This window comes from Bubalus kerabau, chromosome 7 (genome assembly GCF_029407905.1).
Source record: "Bubalus kerabau isolate K-KA32 ecotype Philippines breed swamp buffalo chromosome 7, PCC_UOA_SB_1v2, whole genome shotgun sequence".
In the NCBI taxonomy this organism is placed as follows: Eukaryota; Metazoa; Chordata; class Mammalia; order Artiodactyla; family Bovidae; genus Bubalus; species Bubalus kerabau.
In genome coordinates this window covers 39646192-39662467 of record NC_073630.1, presented here as the reverse complement: position 1 = coordinate 39662467, position 16276 = coordinate 39646192, and the positions used below count along the sequence as shown (strand labels likewise).

The window sequence follows — 16276 nt, the reverse complement described above, 5'->3', positions numbered from 1 at the left end:
GGGTGATGGCAGCTTTCTCTGAATCAGTGTGCTTCTCTACCAAAGCACTCTGCAGGCAGTTTCTGAATGCATAGCACAGGAAATGAACGGGAATTCAAGCTCCTGCTCTGCAGTTTATTGGGCGAATGAATCCCTGTTCCTCACCGATGTCCATTCCCTTCTCAACAACGGGATGATAATTCCCACACCCATGGTTGTTAACATCTCAGCATCCCGAGATCTTTATACACATGAAAGCATTTTAAACCACAAATCATACAGATGATAGTTATGATCTTACATATATTATAAATTTGAATCAGGATTTGTCAATGCTGGATAGACACAAAAAACAACCCCCTTCCAAACCAAAAAAGACCAGTTTCCAAATTAAAGACATGTTAAAATCCAATATAAGTTCTCGATATAGTTATAACAAGAGTAAATGTTATATAACATTATATACAATATTATATTGTTGTTATTGTTGTTCATTTGCTTAGTCGTGTCAGACTCTTTGTGACCCCATGGACTGCAGCATGCCAGGCTTCCTTGTCCTTCACCATCTCCCGGAGTTTGCTCATGTCCATTGAGTTGGAGATGCCATCCAACCATCTTATTCTCTGTAATCCCCTTCTCTTCTTACCTTCAATCTTTCCCAATAAATGACTGCTCAGTAGCATTATTGAAGAGGAAAAAAATTGAAAATAATCTCTCGAGTACCACAAACTAGCAAGAGGTTAATTTTCCAGAAATACGAAAACACAAAGTTTTAGGGCCAACTAAAAGGAGATCAGCCCTGGAATTTCTTTGGAAGGAATGATGCTAAAGCTGAAACTCCAATACTTTGGCCACCTCATGCGAAGAGTTGACTCATTGGAAAAGACTCTGATGCTGGGAGGGCTTGGGGGCAGGAGGAGAAGGGGATGACGGAGGATGAGATGGCTGGATGGCATCACTGACGTGAGTCTGAGTGAACTCCGGGAATTGGTGATGGACAGGGAGGCCTGGAGTGCTGCGATTCATGGGGTTGCAAAGAGTTGGACATGACTGAGTGACTGAACTGAACTGAACTGAAAAACACTTTTAAAAAGTGTAAACATATTCTTATAGTTATTTCAATACATTGAGTGTTTTATTATTAGGCTCAGTTTCTTTTTAGAAGAATAATTTTTAAAAGGCATTCAAAAAATACTATTCTTTAATAGCCCTGCTGTTGAGAAAACGTGTGTGCAATAAGCATCCTATGCCCTGTACCTTTTCTGTTGGTGTAGGCTGACCAAATGGTGTATGTGGTGAAGCCGAAAATAGAAAACACACACAAGCTTCTCATTTCTCTTTCCTATAGAAATATTTTTAATAAGCACAGTTGATATAGACTCTCTTCATTTTAGCTGCTGGGCATAATCCTCTGGGAATCCGACTCTGCTTGTCTTTCAGCATGCTTAATAGTCTGAACGGTTAACATTTTTAAAGGGTAGTTGTTCATCACAAGTTCTGGATTATCTTTTCACATACCGTTTTCATGCTTCCACTTATATCCCCTGATTAATCCAAATTACTGACTGAAACTGTCTTGAGATGGACCCAAACTGTAAGCAGCGCTCCAGGCCCAAAGAAGTAGCTGTGTGCCAGGATCACATTTGACAATACAATACATCTTTGCTGCTAGAGATATATATATTTACAGTAATTTACTAGGGAATTGGAAAAGGCAATGGCACCCCACTCCAGTACTCTTGCCTGGAAAATCCAATGGGCGGAGGAGCCTGGTAGGCTGCAGTCCATGGGGTCGTGAAGAGTCGGACACGACTGAGCTACTTCACTTTCACTTTTCACTTTCATGCATTGGAGAAGGAAATGGCAACCCACTCCAGTGTACTTGCCTGGAGAATCCCAGGGATGAGGGAGCCTGATGGGCTGCCGTCTATGGGGTCGCACAGAGTCGGACACGACTGACGCGACTTAGCAGCAGCAGCAGCACTAGGAAATATAGTCTGATATTGAATATGATCCCATATCAAGCTGGAGGACCATGCTGCATTTTGATTGAGGAGCCACTGTAGGCAAAACTGTCTCTCCCATTACTAGTAGTTATTTAGCCGAGCTATTTCCTTCAGGCACTTAGTAAAGTTGAGTATTCTTTGTGTGGGGACAACTGTGTAGTCCCAGGATACTGACTGCTCTCCTGGAGACTTCTCATGAAGAAAATAGGAGAGAAAAAAAGGAAGAGAAGTATATATTGAAAATGCAAAATGTGTATTTTTTTCCAGAATCAGTAAACAAGCATTGGAAGATGGGGGAAAGTGGTGGTTAAGAGTGAGCTTGTGTGTTATGCGTATGGCCTGTGTTAGAACCTAGCTGGAAGGCAGAGGGGCTGTCTTCGCCCAGGAGCGTCCGGGAGACGGGCAGGAAGCCTCCCTACACCAGCACGCTCCTGGATCTCCCTATTTGGCTGCTCTGTCCACGCTGTGCCTTCCCCCATCCACTCCACTGCCGGTGGTTGGATGTTCCAGCAGCAGGAAGGTCAGCCTTCCGTCACAGGTGCTGCTGAGCGCCGTGCCTCACACCTCACTGTCTTTACCTTGCTGCTTTGTACCGTGAGTGTGAGCAAGTGTGAGGAGTGGGGTGGGTGCCGGCAGGGCGGCGGGAGCGTGGGCTTCCTCGCCCCCCCCCGGGGCAGCAGCATCCTGCATGCCCGGGGCCACCAGTCCCTGCAGGGCCCCCGTTTTCCTACATGTAGTCATGGAAGTTGGGAGAGGATTAGAAACCTTTAAAAAAGATTTTTCTCAACTATTATCTTCAGTATATTTGGCACAGTCTGTAATTTCTATGTAATTCATGCTTAAAATAGCCTGTATTTCATCTTTAAACACATTTTGTTTTTACCAGAATATTTTTTACCAATTATCAAAGACTCTCTCAACAAGAATACAGGTTTCTTAATTTTGTGATGGTAACAACTGACATGAATTCAGTTAATTATGGTGATAGCTACATAAAATGTATATAGCATAATTATCTTGAGTATTTTATTACCTGAGGAAATAGTTTTAATTTTTAGTTGTACAGTGCCACCTAGTGGACCTGTGGTATAAGAACACCTTCGTATTTTCTTCAGATTTCCAGGTTTGGTGTAATTAGTTTATAGGTATAGTTATAGGCAGCTTAAGGGCTTCTCTGGAGAAGGCAACGGCAACCCACTCCAGTGTTCTTGCCTGGAGAACCCCAGGGAGGGGCGAGGCTGGTGGGCTGCCGTCTGCGGGGTCGCACAGAGTCGGACACGACTGAAGAGACTTAGCAGCAGCAGCAGCAGCAAGGGCTTCTCTGGTGGCTCAGCTGGTAAAGAATCTGCCTGCAATGCAAGATACCTGGATTCGATCCCTGGGTCGGGAAGATCCCCTGGAGGACAGCATGGCAACCCATTCCAGTATACTGGCCTGGAGAATTCCATGGACTGTATATGTATAGTTCACGGGGTCGCAAGGAGTCAGACACGACTGAGTGACTTTCACTTTTTCATAGGCAGCTTAAAGGTTTAGGCAGCTATAATAGCTACCTTCTGTTATTTATCACTTTGCTAAAACAAAGAGTCTGTATGGAAAGACTTGTGTATTCAGACTTTGGTTATAGAGATGCCAAAACAAAAGTACCTAGGCCATAAACTTAATCAAAATTCTTCATGTTGGATCTTTCTCGGTCGTGCTTCATTTCTTTGAGCATTTATTTTTGTTGTTGTCGTTTTAGGTTACAATCTGTGAATACTTTAATGTTGCTTTTATTAATGATGATTTCCCAAGTAGTCTTTCTGCTTCTGCATTGCTCTTTTAATTACACGTTTATGTGTTTAATAACATTGGCCTGTATACCCCATCAAGGCACACCGCACACCCGGCACTGAACGTACAGATGTTAGAGGGAATGGCAGGAACGCTTGGAAACTGATGATATATAAATATAGGAAAACTTTAAAAGTTGTACTAGCAGTGCCAAGGAGTTTTTGATCAACACATTTTGTTGTCTACTCCTTTTACATGGAATAGTATTCAAAACTTTTAACGCTGAACCTCACTTCCCCATGAATTATATTCTTTCTTGTGGTCCAAATGGACTGTGGTGTTATATATGCATACAAAGGAGATACCTTTTATTCAACTAAAGGATCTTAGTTAAAATTAGTACCAATAAAGCATTTGGCATAACCCTGGTAGATCAAAACGACAAACTAGGGGTTCAGATACTATTCTCCTCTGTCTTTCTTTCCCCAGCATCACCATCAGTTTCGTGTTATATAAACTCAGGCCACACAGGACCAGAGCCAAGAAGAGCCAAATGAGGGTTTTCGAGTGAGGCTCCCCATCCCTTCACTTTTTTCCATTTAAGAAAAGAACAGAAAAGAAAGAGCAGGCAGGAATATACTAGAGGCCAAAAGAGTAAAAAACACACATATAAACAAAATTGCAAATCTGAAAATATTTCTGAGGTAAGTGTAATATAATGTCCTTATTAAGAAGAAGAAAAAAGAAACTTAGGACTTTTTGGAAAGTAATTTGATATTTTTTTAAGCTGTATACACTAAAGTTGAACTGAGAATACAAGTGAGATTAGCTGTTTATGAGCTCATGCATGCTACTGTAGAGCAGATAAGCAGACATCTGGAGAAAGCAAAGAAAGTCCCTGATGGCTTTCAGCACAGCCTGAGAGACATGAAGCAAGACAGTGTGATGTGGAAACCCTTGTGCCGGTGCCCAGAGAGAAAATGTAAACAGTCTAAAAGCTTTTAACATTCTTTACCGTCACCTCAGTTGTCTGCAGTCCTTCTCTTACCTATCCATCATTCAGTTTCCAAAAGAGTGAAAATTGAAAAAAAAAATGCACGCGTGTTTCACAGCCTCGATACAATCATTACTCAATTCCAGTTTGTGACGAGACATTCATTTTCAGTTCTGCAAGTTTGAATCTGCCCGGACTGGAATGCTTAGATGGTAGCTGCCGACAATTTCACAGTAATTTTTGGTTGGGCTTGCCTTTGAGTAAATCACATCAGGAAAAATAAGGTTAATTTCCATTACCTCTGCTTTGTCTAGCAAAGACCCTTTTCCTAAAGTGTCTCAGCGAATTCATGATAGACTTTGAACTCTTTGAAAATGATAAAGGAATGAGAGAAGTACACTTGGCTGGAGTTTATGTATGTTGCAGGCTTCAACCCTGGTGTAACTCTTGAAAGCAGCTCCTCATCTCTGAGGTGGAGGCCGTAGAACTCAGCAGCGCCCAGAGAATGACTGATGACTGGGTTTTTGACCTGGAAAAAAGCTACCTTATCATTACATTTTTGTTGTCTTTCACTTCTGATTCTGCACTCATCGACCGTACCTTTTTTTTTAATTGGAGTATAACTGCTTTACAGTGTTGTGTTAGTTTCTGCTGTACAGCGTGAATCAGCTATAAGTGTACGTCTGTCATATTTTCATTTGCTTCCCTTTTGTTCCCCTCAGATTATTTCTTATTATTTCTAGTTGAAGACAACACACATCCATCACTTTATGCCTTTCAAACAGTGTAGATGAGAAAGTGTTGTATGGGTCTGTGTTTGAATGCATATATAGTATGCATTCCTTGAGTGTCTGCAAGGACTTCCCTGGTGGCTCAGATAGTAAAGAGTCCTGCAATGCAGGAGGCATGGATTTGATCCCTGGGTTGGGAAGATCCTCTTGAGGAGGGCATGGTGACCCACTCCAGCATTCTTGCCTGGAGAACCCCCATGGACAGAGGAGCCTGGAAGACTACAGACTGTGGGGTTGCATAGCGTCGGAAATGAGTGACTAAGCAAAGCACATGTGTATGCAAATCAAACTCATAGAACAATTTAAAAATCTAGTGTGCCTCTCAACTTTTTTAACCATCAGATGGTATCAAAATCTCCTGAAAGGTGGATTCCCTGTCTTCTAAATCATTTTTACAATACCATTTCATAGTAACAAATTAGCTAATTTAAATATTTATGAATAAATGCCTTTAGAAACTCAAGCCTATCTCAAACTTATCAAACTCTAACCCTCCTATTAAATATACACACACTCTTGAGATGAGTGGTTTTAAGAGAGGAAAGGTTGTTCTGTACAGATATAACAACAACAGTTAGATACTTTTTATCCAATAATTTTATGCCAGGCTTAATACTCTACATTGCACAAGGCCTCCTAATTGTATGGGGCTTCCCTGGTGGCTCAGATGGTGAAGAATCTGGCTGCAGTGCAGAACACCTGGGTTCGATCCCTGGGTCGGGAAGATCTCCTGGAGAAGTATTCTTGCTGGAGGATTCCTTGGACGGAGGAGCCTGGTGGACTACAGTCCATGGGATGGCAGAGTCAGACACAACTGAGAGACTAACACTTTCACTTTTTCTTCATTGAATCCTTCTCACAACCTGACCAATCGGACACCAAAGCCATACCCATGCTACAGACCAGGAGAGACCAGAAACAGGAAAATTCAATCCATCTCCTGGCTTCCTTGAAGCAAGAGGTGGGAGAGGACAGTGCCTAGTGATTCTGAATGTATTTTGTATCCTTTCCCTGATTCTTTTATGTATCATACCATCTGTTTTTTTCCTGCTCTGAGGTCTCAAAACTCCTTTCTGAAACCTCAGCAGATTAGCTTCCACATTGGACATCTGGTTAGGGACAGACTGTAGATCTCTTCTCTCTCTCTCTTTTCTTCTCTAAGAAAATGGCAGAAAATGGCCTTATGACCTCACCTCATTGCCACCTTCTTCCTGCTCTTCAAGTCTCCATTAAGCAGAAGTCTGCTTTATTTACATCTGTTTCTTTAAAGAAAAACTTAGTTGATGTGCCAAACCCTGTATTGTCAAGCTTTTCTAGAAATGTTATCTTTAAGGAAATTTATAAAAACAAGAAGAATCTTTGTGGTTTTGTTCTGAAAGCTGGAAGTGCTGAGAAATAAGGCAGACTTCCAACGCTGAGCTTTTTCGCTTTCAAGCTGTAAAGGACGTGTAACGGGTTCGACACATGTTTATAAGGAAGAAGCCGTAGAAATATTTATTCTTTTTGTTCTGGCAAAGCATGACCTGCTGCATCAAGAGTACTTCCTTCATGAGACATCTCATCATGGGATAAAGAAATGGAAAAGGCAGGATCCGCCTCCTTGCCTAAATAAGTGAACACCACTGCAGATTTCTTCTGAGAGTTGCTGTTTTGAAGAAACATTCTGTGTATTGGGTGGAATTATCTAAGCAGTATGCCGATGTGCAAACTAGTGATTTTAAAATCAGATCTAGTTCCCTTCTTTATTTATAATTAATGAACAAACTTAGCAAGATATGTGATACATGGTATCCAGGACGTTTTCAACATAAGCTTTATTAAGCATTATTGTTGTTTAGTCGCTAAGTTGTGTCCAACTCTTAGCACCCCCATGGACTGTAGCACTCCAGGCTTTCCTGTACTTCACTGTCTCCCGGAGTTTGCTCAGACTCATGTCCATTGAGTCGGTGATGCCATCCAACCATCTAATCTTCTGTCGCCCCCTTCTCCTCCTGCCTTCAATCTTTCCCAGCATCTGGGTCTTTTCCAATGAGTTGGCTCTTTGCATCAGGTGTCCAAAGTGATGGAGTTTCAGCTTCATCATCAGTTCTTCCAATGAATATTCTGGGTACCATTCCTGTGTTTTATTTTTCTCTTTCTGTCTTCACACGCATTGGTAAATACACATATACATAAATGTACAAATATATTTATACAGTAGACATGCATTTAAAGTAGTTTTTGTTTGGGCATTACCTTGAATTCCACACAGTCTCAAGAGAGGCGTCCTTACTCCCCTGGTGGACACTGAGTTGAGTTCCTTAATGAGTCCGGAGTTTTCGCATTTCAGTGACTACAATTGTAGGACTTCTGAAGAAACCTGGAGACCCCGTGCCCACGTGATTTTACTTCTGCTTGCTTCCTGTAGACGCCCCTCTACCTGGTAAACCATGGCGAGGCTGGACCAGTCAGATGCAACAGGTGCAAAGCCTACATGTGCCCGTTCATGCAGTTCATCGAAGGAGGGCGGAGGTACCAGTGTGGCTTCTGCAGCTGCGTGAATGACGGTGAGTGGTGCCCGCGGCGGCTCTGAGAGCCCGGCTGCTCCCTCGGCGGTTTCCGGCCTGCGTCATCACCTCCATGACCTCTCGGCTCGAGGGCATGCTCTGCTGGGGGAGCAACGCTGGCCTCCTTGTGCACTCACACCCTTCACACAGCCCATGACTTCGCCCAGCCCCCAGTGCAGGAGACTGACAGAATGAGGCCTCCTCAAAAAGACCTTTAAGAGCCCCGTGCTGGGGCGTGGGATCTTGGTTCCCAGCCTAGTCTCGAGGACGGGCCCCTGGCCCCTGGGAGGTCTCTCGCCCTGCAGCGGCGGTGGCACCTGTCCCGCACACAGTGGGTATACCAGTGCGAGCAGGCTCCGCTGGTTCTCTGCCTTTCCTGCTCTTTCTAAGGAAGGTCTTATTCCATCGCGCGTGCTTCATGAAATCTGCAACCAAATCCTACACAACCCTGGGACCTGCTTTTCAGGAACCCTGTGAGCACACGCTTCCAAGTGCTTTAGTGTTGGGAGAAAACGTCAGGAGATGGCAGAGGCCTCTCCTGGAGCATTTTCGCCACGCCTGCACAAGGTCATCGGATTCCCAGCACGTTCACTCAAGCCCTCAACTTTCTTCGCAAGGTGATCAGAAATCCATCGAGGATCCATCTACGTAGAGAGAGCATGTAGGATCTTTGTTTTCTCTGGCCTCAATCCCAAAGTGTCAGCGTGAAGCCTTAAAAGGCCCTGCCGCTTCCTGGTAGAGGAAAAACACACAAAGTTCTTGTATTTCTACACCCGAGGGAATGCCTCTGGTGTCCACTCCTAAGAAGCTGCTGAGTTCATTTTCTAATAGGGTTGTTCATATTCTTGTTGTTGTTCAGATGCTAAGTTGTGCCTGACTCTGCGATCCTATGGACTGCAGCACGCCAGGCTTGCCTGTCCTTCACTGTCTCCTTGAGTTTGCTCAGACTTAGGTCCATTGAGTCAGTGATGCCATCCAACCATCTCATCCTCTGTCACCCCCTTCTATTGCCTTCAGTCTTTCCCAGCATCAGGGTCTTTTCCAATGAGTCTGCTTTTCGCATCAGGTGGCTACAGCATTAGAGCTTGAGCATCAGTCCTTTCAGTGAATACTCAGGGTTGATTTCCTTTAGGACTGACTGGTTTCATCTGCTTGCTGTCCAAGGGATTCTCAAGTCTTCTTCAACACCACAGTTCAAAAGCATAAATTCTTTGGCAGTCAGCTTTCTTTATGATCCAACTCTCACATCCATACATGACTACTGGAAAAACTGTAGCTTTGACTATATGGACCTTTGTTGGCAAAAATACTAGATTCCAATATTTGTTTCTGCAAGAAAGCCAGACCCCCTTAGATGTCATTGGTACCTGCATTCTTCATTTAGGTTTAGAGAAGGCAAAGGTTTGTTAGAACCTTGCAGGCACGGTCAAATGGTTTCACTCTGTTTTCTTTCAAAACGTCAGAGATTCTCTCTCAGTCAAAAGAACTTGAGGCCAAAGACATGCAGGAAGACGAGTGTCACATGGCCGTGTGTAATTTATGGGGGGACTTGAATCTGGTTTATAAAACATGACAGATAATATTAAATGCTAACAAATACAAAGCTAATTGATTTTAAGGGGAATTTTTTTTACCAATTACATGTAGATGTGTGAATAAAAATAAATTCTAGAAAGTGTACAGAAAGTACCATCCATACATCCTGGAACAGCTGGTGCCGCATTATCCATCTCATCTATTCTCGCCTGGAAAATTCCATGGATAGAGGAGCCTGACAGGCTGCAGTCCACGGGGTTTCAAAGAGTCGGACACGACTAAGTAACTGAGCATGTTAAACATAACAAAAGAGCAGTTTAAGGCTGTCACAGCCTTCTTAGCTGAGACTGTCAGCTTCCCACTTCCACAATCTTTGCAAAACACTGAATTTTCCAAGTTCACAGATCCCTATGTACAAGTGAATCTTATAAAACTTGTTTAAAAAGAAATGGCCACAATATAGTAAGAAAATAGAGAAAAAAATAAAGCAAGCCTTAGTGACTATTTTCTTACGTCCAAACTAATAAAACAGTCCTGTTGGAACCCATGTGCTAACGATAGTGAAAGTCGCTCAGTCGTGTCTGACTCTTTGCAACCCCATGGACTCTACAGTCCATGGAATTCTCCAGGCCAGAATACTGGAATGGGTAGCCTTTCCCTTCTCCAGGGGATCTTCCCAACCCAGGGATCGAACCCAGGTCTCCCACATTGGGGACAGATTCTTTACCAGCTGAGCCACCAGGGAAGCCCAACCCATATGCTAGTTCATAACTAAAAATAAAGAATACTGAGTTATTGGTTTTAAAACAAGTCATTAGTTACATGGTTTTACAAATGAAAATGTTTTTCTTTATGAAATGCTTAAAACCAGAGCATAGCTAGTTACTCTAAGTACTTCTTTTGTCAGTGGTTTAACAGCCAGCCCTGTTCTTCTTGAGGCAGTAGAGTTCGTTTGCACAGAGATACCAGGCCATATTTGTCCAAGAGTTCAGTGTGTGAGTCATAAGTGTTCCTGTCCTACTGGATGACTTCCAGGGCTTTGCCAGAACTAACCTTCTTAGACATTTGAATCAAATTAAGAGTTCCTCAGCTGAGATCTCATGGTGTAGTCTTTCCCTAATACAGTAATCGTCTCCACTCTGAAGCCCAGACGTTAAAGATTACCGTGCAAACTCCCCATGGCTGAAGACATCTCTGATTAAAAGATAATAAACATTAGAGCTAATAGTATAGTCCAAATAACCAATGTAAGTTTGCTGGGATATTGAAAATTTAAATAGTTTAAAAAGTTAGAATTCCTTTGAGAAAAGGTAATTAAATAGGGAGAATTAACTTTTGGTTGTGACAATTTAAAAACTCCCGTGCTTTTATCTGCTGTTTCTCTGTAATGATCCAGACCATTAATGTTCTTTGTCATCAGTAACTTGCAGAAGGGTCAGGAAGATATTTTAGAAAACCCTCATTCTTTCCAAGACTGGAAAGAAAGACTAGTGGATTTTTGGAATATGCTACATTCCAGCTTTAAAATTCTTTTTTTCCCTCATACTAACTCCTTTCCTCCCATAATAAACTTTGAGAACTTACTAAATTGTCTGTGTTGTAAAAACAAAAGATTCCCTTTCCTATTTTGTTTTTATTAGTTCCACCATTCTATTTCCAACATCTGGACCACATTGGAAGAAGACTGGACCACTATGAGAAGCCAGAGTTATCGCTAGGATCGTATGAATATGTTGCTACTTTGGATTACTGCAGGGTAAGTGCTCCCAGGACTTCCAGTGTTTATATATGGCTATCAGATGCAAGTGAATAACTTTCATGTTTAATGAACTGACTCTTAATTCACAACCAAAGCATTTGAGTGGTGCCATGGGGAAGTAGAAATCCCTAAGACACAGATCAAGCCGTCTAGGCTGTTAATGTGATTAAACAGTCAGACTATCCACTGCAATGACAGGAAGAAAAAAATAATAATTTCATTTTTATGTCCCTTTAAGAGAGAATATGCTAGGTCCTCAATGCAGCAGTTCCCTACAGCACCTCTGCCCTATTTGCTTTGTCAGTCATCCCCAGAGAATCTCCCTTCTCAGGCTGAAGGTCAGCCAGCATGGTCAGCAAGACTACTGACGTGTTTCTCTGGCTCTCTTCTCCACTCCCGCTGGCACCACAGTCAGTCAGGCTCTCAGAATCGCCCTTAGATTATTTCAGCAGCCCGGGATCCTGTCCTCTGGCTTCCTTGCTTTAAAATATAACTGTGAGACTCCTCCTACTGCCTCAGTCTAAAAAGTTAAATTCAAAAGTTTGTTTCCTTATAAGACCATTAGCTCCCACCTCAGCTGCATCTTCAATTGTACAAAACTCTGGCTCCCATACTCTGAAAGGATCACTCCTCTGCTCAACTCCATGCTTGTATCGAAGATGTTCTTTTGACCTGACTGCATTTTCATCCTCCTGTTACAGCTCTACATATCCCACCCAGCAAATTCCTACTTATTCTCTAATCTCTGGCTGAAATTTTATTCTATGTGAGGGTCTCTCTGACTTCATCTGACTCCCTCTGACTTCATCGTGGTTGTTATTTACTAAATGTTCTGATTTGTCGTCCACATAATTTGGTCCGTGTATCTGTTTTAGCAGTTATCCCCATAGAATTTTAATCTTCCTATGTTTTCCCTCTTCCTAGATTCTGATATCATTGGGAACAAGAATCTTGTCCTCCCTCTGTTTTTTTTTAATATATTAGCTTTTTTGAATTTGATTGATTGATGTCTGGCTGCGCTGAGTCTTCGTTGCTCGCAGGCGTTCTCTAGTTGTGGGGAGTGGGTGCCACTCTCCAGTCCGGGTGTGAGGGCTCCTCACTGTGCTGGCTTCTCTGTTGCGAGCCCAGGCTCTGGGCACGTGAGCTTCAGTGCTTGGGGCACACGGGTTTAGTTGCTTTGTGGCATGTGGGATCTTCCCAGACCAGGGATTGAGCCCAGGTTCCCTGCCCTGGCAGGTGGATTCTTAACCACTGGACCACCAGGTAGGCCCTATCCTAGCTGTCTTTACGGCAGCTACCGCAGTTCCTGCCACGGGGTAGGCAGCTGATCAGTGCGTGCAGACGGGTGGGCAAGTGAGTCAGGGGACGCGTAAAGGAATTTGCAAGTGTGCCCCTACCCCCAGGAGCAGCTGTTTCCCTTCTCCAGCCTCCTAGTGATAGTGACATCATGATGGGTATCTTGCAGGTCTTTAAAATTCTTTAGTGGTTTGAAAACATCTTCTTGGATGTCACTTCAAGTTTCAGCTTGTATCTGAAGTGCTATGTGTAGACTTGAAGAAACAGAGTCATTCTGACTTACTTCCCCTTCCAAAAAGGAGTGCTCCCGAGGGCCCAGTCCTCAGGAAACGGCCTCTGACCCACAGACCTCTTCCCTAGATGTTCACTAGGGGGCCAGCCCACGTTGTGTTGAGTAAAAATTACAAAGAACATTGTTCCTAACTGGAAGTTTTTTCAACTGAGTGAATTTAAAAATGTTTTCCAATTAATATGCCTTTTTCATTTATTTTAGTGTTATCTGAGTTTTTCACTGCATGACATAGACCTCGTTATCAAAGAAGAGTTCATGCTGTATTAGTTTTAAGTGTAACATTGGAACATATTCAGGGGAAACGTAAAAACATGTTTTGGTACAAATGATTTATTTCACACAAAAAAGATGTCCTAGAGTATCAGTTTCTTTTGGACAGTTCATGTGTCCTTTAACAGTTACTGACTGAAGGAAAAGGATTAGGCGGAACAGAAACATTTGAAGTTCTAATTAAATAAAGCTATTGTAACCTAGTGACAGAAAATTTATTCACTGATCTTTGCAGCTGGAGTATAAATCTAACTATGCTCCGAGTTTCCAGTTCTCTGCCAAAAAGGCTAAATTATCTTGATTTTCTGCTTTTTTAGTAGAAACCTAGGCAGGGAGTCAAATCTATTTCTGGGAACAAAAGTCAGTATCTTCAAACTCTGCTATGTGGAAATGCTCCAGACATCTAATTGATGGGAAATCTCACACAGCAGGCAAGGAACCAAATAAAAACTGTACATTTCTAAGGGTTTTTTTTTTAAATAAGCTTAATGTTCCTTTTATAATAAAAAGATACTCTTAATATCTTAAAATTTAATTATAACTTAAAATGTAAATGAAGTATAATAATGAGGTGCCTTAGGAATTTGGATGATGAAAAAGAGCGTATTTAATTTGTGTGTGACTTCCCTGGCGGTTCGGTGGTTAAGACTTCGCCTTCCAATGCAGGAGGTGTGTGGGTCAGTTCCTGGTAAGGGGGCTAAAGATTCTACATGCCTCAGGGCCCAAAACCAAAACATAAAAAAACAGAAGCAGTATTGTAACAAAGTTAATAAAGATGTTAAAAAACGGTCCACATTTAAAAAAAAATCTTTATAATTTGTATGTGTATTTTTTAACAGCATACAAACTTAAAGGAGAATTACAAAATCACATTTTTACTATTCAATTTAGTTTATCTTAATGCCAACTGTAGATAATGAAATCAGCGCTCATTGAGCATTCACCGCATGTGATGCTCTGTGCTACGTGCTTTCTCTGTATTGTATTGCGTAGTTCTTCCAGTGAACTCGTGCGGTTAGTTACCACCATGATGTGGGGAAACAGGCTTAGAGAAAAGTGCTGACCTCAGGCCATACATATAAAAAATGACGGGGCCAGACCGGAAACCACGTCTGTGTGACCACACAGCCCCTGTTCCCTCTCTGTGTGCTGTGGATATGTTGGCATCTGTTTACCAAAATCACCGTGGAGTTTTGCTAGAAAAAAAGACCCAGCTCTGTCTCTTAACTGGAAGTTTTTTACCTCAAAGTTTACGGAATATATCTATCTATGCATATAGTGTATCTGGAAGGTAAACTTTCATTCCAAACTAGTTGTTTTGTTTTTTTTAATGTAGTTTCTCCATTTAATTTTTGTTCACTTTGACATTTGTTTTATACCTAGTATGTCCAAGGCTCATTGGTTGTAGTTCCAAAACTAGCAAGGATATGAACCCAGTCTCAGTCCTTCCCATGCATAGAGACCTGATAAGAAAAGTACATAATTATAAATCCAAATGGAAATGCTACAAGAGTAGAATAATCAGAGTGCCATGAGAAAACAGATGAGCAATCATTTCTGATTTGGAGAGGATTGAAGAAGGGCTTTAAAAAGTAAGTGCCATTTGAGCAGAGGATGGACATGTGAAAACGGAAGGGGAAGCTAAGTGGTGAGCAGAAGCAGCTTCTCAGGGGTATGTGCAGCTCACTCCAAGTCCTTTGGGCAGCCCACTCCAGCACGCTTGCTGGGAGAATCCCATGGAGAGAGGAGCCTGGCAGGCTACAGTCCGTAGGGTCGCACAGAGTCCACTCGACTGAAGCCAGTTAGCACTTTTGGGGGTGAGGGGGGGCTTTGTAGATGAACAGTGGGGCCCTGGTAGAGGCACTAGAATAATTGGAGAGTATATTCCTCTGTTCCCCAAAACACAGTCACATTCAAATATTTTTAAAAAACACTATGCCAAACAAAATAGTTTTTCCCGCCAAGGAAATATTTTTCTTGGCCCAGGCCTACTAGGTTGTGACTTCTGGATAGAAAATGTTTTGAAAATGGCAAACACTTAAACTGGAGGAATGTGTTTTGGGGCATGTTAGGAAGTAAAGCTGGGAAGTTGTTTTGAGACCAGACCGTCCTTTTATGTTCCACTAGGCTTGGCATAGCTTTGATCTCTTAGGCTTTTATATGTGTTTGCTGAATGAGTATTATGGGGAGTTTCAAATGCCAGGCCATTGAAGAATTTTATTAATTCAGTAGGCCATGAAGACAGTCAAAGGCTGAGAGGGAGCTGTTGCTGTTAACCCACCCACCCATCTACGCCTTTTGCGCAGCACTGAGCGCCCTTCCGACCAGGCTCTGTGCCCAACTGGGGGCTCGGTAGGCTGCCTGTCCTCAGGGGAGCAGCACTGGGGTTTGTATTGTGCCTGGGTGGTTTATTCTGACAGCAGTCCATGTCCTGAGAGGAGGGAGATTGGTGAATGTAGTAGTTAACCAGTTAACATGCAAGAGAAAATGAGGGTCATTTAGCAGTTCCTCAGAAAAAAAAAAAAAAATTAAAAATTGAACTGCCAAATGGTCCAGCAATTCCACTTCTGGGTATATTCCCAAAATAATTGAAAAGAGAGTCTCAGAGAGAGATCTGTACATCTGTGTTCATAACAGCATTAGTCACAATAGCCAAAAGCTGGAAGCAACCCAGGTATCCAGAGATGGGTGAATGGATGAACGAAATGTGGTATGTACATACCATGCAGAATTAGCGAGCCTGAGAAACAAAGGGAATTCTGACCCATGCTTTAACATGGATGAATGTTTAGGCCATTATGCTTAGAGAAGCCAGTCGCATAAATGACAAATACTGTATGATTTTACTTATATGAATTACCTAGAGTAGTTCAACTCATAGAGACAGAGATTAGAAATGTAGAAAAGTGGTTCACAGGGACGGGGGCGGGGGGATGGTAAACGATTGTTTAATGCGGCACCCTGAGTGGGGTGGTATGAAGTTTCCGTTCCGCGTGCTAGAGATGGGTGGGGGCGGCAGTTGCACAACAGTGTG

At 42.5% G+C, this 16276-nt stretch overlaps 1 protein-coding gene across 4 annotated transcripts in view; it reads left to right on the top strand.

The window, feature by feature from the left end:
• The window catches only part of SEC24D (SEC24 homolog D, COPII coat complex component), a 115479-nt gene that overhangs the window by 63215 nt on the left and 35988 nt on the right, over positions 1-16276 (top strand). For all 4 annotated transcript variants that reach the window (XM_055588044.1, XM_055588045.1, XM_055588042.1 and 1 more), the window contains exons 9-10: positions 7951-8089; positions 11266-11381. In XM_055588044.1, the coding sequence (XP_055444019.1) occupies positions 7951-8089; positions 11266-11381 (255 nt within the window). The remainder of the gene's footprint in view (positions 1-7950; positions 8090-11265; positions 11382-16276) is intronic.